The sequence below is a fragment of the Somniosus microcephalus genome, chromosome 33 (genome assembly GCF_052327205.1).
Source record: "Somniosus microcephalus isolate GS21.2 chromosome 33, FLI_Smic_1.0, whole genome shotgun sequence".
NCBI lineage: Eukaryota > Metazoa > Chordata > Chondrichthyes > Squaliformes > Somniosidae > Somniosus > Somniosus microcephalus.
Window position 1 is genome coordinate 7491088 of NC_141019.1, and position 6000 is coordinate 7497087.

Genomic DNA, 6000 nt, shown 5'->3' on the forward strand with positions numbered 1-6000 from the left:
TCAAAAATGCTAACTGACGCACAAGAAGTGTTCCAGGAGGAGCTCGGAACACTAAAAGGCATAACAGCGACGATCAAAATAGAGGAAAATGCAAGCCCAACGTTTTTTTAAGGCCAGACCGGTGCCTTATGCGATCCGCCCAGCCGTTGAAGCAGAGCTGGAAGGTTTGGAACATTCAGGAATACTGTCCAAAGTGGACTGGAGCGAGTGGGCTACACCCATCGTTCCTGTAATGAAGAGGTCATTGAGTAATACGCCTGGGGAACCAAAGAAGGTTCGCATCTGTGGGGACTTTAAGGTGACAGTGAACCCAGTCCTTCACATGGTACAATATCTGCTTCCGCGGATTGAAGATATTTTCGCCTCGCTATCTGGAGGAAAACGCTTCACTAAGATAGATCTGGCCCAGGCGTACCTGCAAATGGAGGTAGAAGAAGCCTCGAAACAGTACCTCACGATCAACACTCATAAAGGTCTCTACCAATACAACCGGCTGGTGTTCGGGGTAGCATCAGCTCCGACTATTTGGCACAGGGCAATGGATCAAGTCCTGCAAGGGATTCCAGGGACCCAGTGTTATTTGGATGACATCCTGGTCACGGGCGAAAATGACAGTGATCACCTCGCCAACCTGGAGCAGGTGCTCACTAGATTGAAGGAATATGGGCTCCGAGCTAATAGCCACAAATGCGAGTTTTTCCACAAGCAGATCTCGTATTGTGGCCACGTTATTGATGAAGAGGGGTTACATAAGTCCCCTGAAAAGATTGAGGCAGTAGTCAAGGCTCCAGCACCGGAAAATGTGTCACAACTGAGGTCGTTCCTCGGGCTGGTGAACTACTACCATAAGTTCTTGCCAAATTTGTCTACCGTACTACACCCACTGAACACCCTACTGCAAATGGGGGTACCATGGAAGTGGAATGACGAATGTAAACGAGCTTTCCAGAAGAGCAAAGAATTGATCACATCAAAAGAAGTGTTGGCTCATTTCAACCCAGCACTACCAATTCGGTTGGCATGTGATGCGTCACCCTATGGCATTGGAGCGGTGCTGTCGCACAAATTCTTGGACGGCTCAGAGAGTCCAATAGCCTTTGCGTCACGATCACTAACCTCAGCCGAGCGTAACTACGTCCAGATTGACAGGGAGGCCCTCAGCCGAGTGTGGGGAGTGAAAAAGTTCAACCACTATCTGCACGGGCAGAAGTTCACCTTGCTGACTGACCACCAACCACTTGTCTCCATCTTTAAACCAAAGAAGGGCGTTCCGGTGATGACTGCGCAACGGCTACAAAGATGGTCCCTTTTTCTAGGGGCGCACCAATATGAAATCGAGTATAAGGGCACGAAACAGCATGGAAACGCTGATGGGCTATCACGCCTGCCACTGCCTACTGCGGAGGAAGCACCAGCAGTGGACCCTGTCGAAATATTTCATTCGACTATAATTGAACGCTTGCCTGTAACTAACGCTGATATAGAGGAGACCCAAAATGACCCGACACTGTCTCGGGTATATGATTTGACGGTGAAGGGATGGCCAGCACATGGTGACTCATTGTTGCCAGCATTCTCATCCAGAAGAGAACAGCTGTCAGTATGCCAGGGGACCTTGATGTGTGGATCCCGAGTGGTAATTCCACCCAAGTTAAGGGAGAGAGTGCTCAATGAGCTTCACGAAGGCCATCTGGGAGGGGTGAAAATGAAAAGCCTTGCTAGGGCTTATGTGTGGTGGCCGGGGATTGATCAGCAAATCGAGGACCTGACAAAGAGCTGCTCAGGATGCCAGAAGGTCCAAAATGCACCACCACATGCCCCTCTACACCCATGGGAGTGGTCCTCCTCTCCATGGCAACGGGTGCATATTGATTTTGCTGGTCCATTCATGGACTCAATGTTTGTTTTTAATAGCCGTGGATGCGCACTCGAAATGGCCTGAGGTGATCATAATGTCCTCCACCACCACGGAGAAAACTATTGCAGTCCTACGGGCCATATTTGCCAGGAACGGCTTGCCAGAGCAGATTTGCTCTGATAACGGACCACAGTTTGTGTCCGAGGAGTTTCGAAGATTTATGAAAAGGAATGGGGTAAAGCATTACACATCCGCCCCGTATCATCCAGCCACAAATGGATTGGCTGAGAGGTTCGTACAAACCTTTAAGAAGGCAGTAAGGGCCATGTGCGATGACAACATTCCACTGCAGCATAAGGTGGACAATTTCCTGTTAGCCTACAGAAATGCGACACATGCAGTCACCAACCAGACCCCAGCCATGATGTTCTTTAACCGAAGGTTGAGATCTCGTATGGATTTGCTCAGACCAAATGTACGAAGAGATGTTGAGAATAAGCAATTCCAGCACATCAATGAGAAGCCGACAAGGAGCTTTAATGTAGGGCAACCAGTCTTGGCCCGCGACTACCGAACAGAGAAATGGCAACCAGGAACGATATGCACACGGCAGGGGCCACTAATGTACACAGTGGATGTTGGGGAGAACATTGTGAGACGCCATGTTGACCAGATCCTAGAGTCACAGGAACGAGTCAACCCCATGTCTCGCCCATACGTACCTGGTGATGAACCCGACATACTGGTAGCATCTACCCCAGAAACAGTAGCATCGGAAGCTGATGAACCAACCGACGACAGGGGGCCAGAATCGCCTCCGCACCAAGAGCAAGACACTCAGGAAAGGCGCTATCCAGAAAGGATCAGGAAGCCTCCCCAAAGACTGAATTTATAAATAGACTATTTTCAGTTAATGTTGCATGTTAAAAGTGTTAATTGTAATTAGTTGATATTTAATTGTTAAATGAGTGTTATGGTACTGTTAATCTAAAAGGGGAGGAATTGTAATGTATGTACCTTTAAGGGGAGAACTACTTTTTACAGCTCCTGTATACTGTAGTACCGGCAGTGACCACACCTGCATATAAACCCTGAGTAGGGATCTGTACAGTTAGTTTTAAAGTAACCCTCATCCAGTAAACACCTGTTGATTGTTCCCTGCAGTCTGTTGTCTAATTATTGAAGGAAACACAACATCAAGATACACGGATCTAACACAATGTATGTTCTGATCTGTTGCTCCTTCTGTCTTTAGGAAGTTGATCGGATCATTGCCCAAATGATGCATGTGGCGAAGTATTTGGACTGGGATGTGACAGAACTCAAACCTGTGAGTCTTTAGTGTGGTTAACCCTAAAATCACACGTCCACGGAGCATAACAACACCATTAACCCACTGGTCTAAAATTCCTGTGTCCACTCTTTTAAGAAATGGGTTAACTCGTATGAAACTAGTCTACATACCCATGTGTTATTTTGTTACTAATATTGAAAGCATGAATTCAATTGGCTTGGAGCCATTTCTCCCCTCCTCCTGCCCCATTGTTTCCATTCTCTCCTCTTTCTGAACCGTTCACTTTTACATTCCCTCTTTCACACTTTGCCCCAACATTACAAATCATACAGACAGGGTTTTCTCAGTCACATTAATCTCACTTTCGAACTCGTTTTGCTCCATTTAGATTTTAAAAGAGATGATGAACGATATTGATTATGACGGGAATGGCACCGTTTCATTGGACGAATGGATCAAAGGAGGAATGACAACGGCTCCGTTATTGGTTCTTCTTGGACTGGAAGCTGTAAGTAACCTATCAGCACCGAGCTATCTGAAGATACATTGCTGTTTGCAAGCTGTGGTCTGGAAAGCAGACATTGCTGAAAGAGACCAGCTCTGCCGGTTCTTGAACACGCAGTGGGAGGTTGTGTGTCTGCTAATAAGACAGTTCCTTTCCGCAAGACTTCACAATAAGTAACAACACAGAAGTGAGGCCGATGCGAGGAATCGGATTAGCGAAGCATTCGCGATGAGAGGTTCCCCCAGAGAGTGGAAAAAAAACTCATGCCCTCCCTTTCCCCGCGCTCCCCAAAAGCTCTCATCCCCATCCCTCCTAAACACACACACACACTCTCACACACACTCTCAAACACAGACTCTCAAACACAGACTCACACACACACTCTCACACACTCTCTCTCACACTCTCACACTCTCTCTCACACACACTCTCACACACACTCTCACACACACTCTCTCACACACACTCTCACACACACACTCTCTCTCACACACTCTCTCTCACACACTCTCAAACACAGACTCTCACACACACACTCTCACACACACACTCACACACTCTCACACACACACTCTCACACACACACTTTCTCACACACACACTCTCACACACACACTCTCACACACACACACTCTCTCACACACACTCTCACACTCTCTCACACACTCTCTCTCTCACACACTCTCACACACACTCTCACACACACTCTCTCTCTCACACACTCTCACACACTCTCTCTCACACACACTCTCACACACACACTCTCACACACACACACTCTCTCACACACACTCTCTCACACACTCTCACACTCTCTCACACACTCTCTCTCTCACACACTCTCACACACACTCTCACACACACTCTCTCTCTCACACACTCTCACACACACTCTCACACACACTCTCTCACACACTCTCACACACACTCTCACACTCTCTCACACACTCTCTCTCTCACACACTCTCACACACACTCTCACACACACACTCTCACACACACACTCTCTCACACTCTCACACTCTCTCTCACACACACTCTCTCACACACTCTCACACACACTCTCACACTCTCTCACACACTCTCTCTCTCACACACTCTCACACACACTCACACACACTCTCACACACACACTCTCACACACACACTCTCTCACACTCTCACTCTCTCTCACACACACTCTCTCACACACTCTCACACACACTCTCACACTCTCTCACACACTCTCTCTCTCACACACTCTCACACACACTCTCACACACACTCTCACACACACACTCTCACACACACACTCTCTCACACTCTCACACTCTCTCTCTCACACTCTCTCTCACACACTCTCTCACACACTCTCACACTCTCACACACACTCTCACACACACACTCTCACACACACTCTCACACACACTCTCACACACACTCTCACACATACACTCTCTCACACTCTCACACTCTCTCTCACACACACTCTCTCACACACTCTCACACACACTCTCACACTCTCTCACACACACACTCTCTCACACACTCTCACACACACTCTCACACTCTCTCTCACACACACTCTCTCACACTCTCTCTCACACTCTCTCTCTCACACACTCTCACACACACTCCCACACTCTCTCTCACACACACACTCTCACACACACTCTCTCACACTCTCTCTCTCACACACTCTCACACTCTCTCTCACACACACTCTCACACACACTCTCACACACACTCTCACACACACACACACACACTCTCTCACACACTCTCTCACACACTCTCTCACACACTCTCTCATACACTCTCTCTCACACACTCTCACACACACACTCTCACACACACTCTCACACACACTCACACACACACTCTCTCTCACACACTCTCTCATACACTCTCTCTCACACACACTCTCACACACACTCTCTCACACTCTCTCTCTCACACACTCTCACACACACATTCTCACACACACACTCTCACACACACACTCACACACACTCTCACACACACACACTCTATCACACACTCGCACACATACACTCACACACACACACTCTCTCACACACACTCTCACACACACACACTCACACACACACACTCACACACACACTCACATACACACACTCTCAGACACACACTCTCACACACACTCTCACACACACTCTCACTCACACACTCTCACGCACACTCTCACACACTCTCACACACACACTCACACACACACACTCTCACACACACTCTCTCACACACTCTCTCACACACACACTCTCTCACACACACTCTCACACACACTCTCACACACACTCTCACACACACCCTCACACACACACACACTCTCACACACACTCT

The 6000-nt window shown here is 48.1% G+C and overlaps 1 protein-coding gene across 2 annotated transcripts in view; it reads left to right on the plus strand.

Annotated features, from left to right (window-relative positions):
• The window catches only part of dgkaa (diacylglycerol kinase, alpha a), a 432553-nt gene that overhangs the window by 293450 nt on the left and 133103 nt on the right, over positions 1–6000 (plus strand). For both annotated transcript variants that reach the window (XM_085972643.1, XM_085972644.1), the window contains exons 7-8: positions 3114–3188; positions 3541–3660. In XM_085972643.1, the coding sequence (XP_085828769.1) occupies positions 3114–3188; positions 3541–3660 (195 nt within the window). The remainder of the gene's footprint in view (positions 1–3113; positions 3189–3540; positions 3661–6000) is intronic.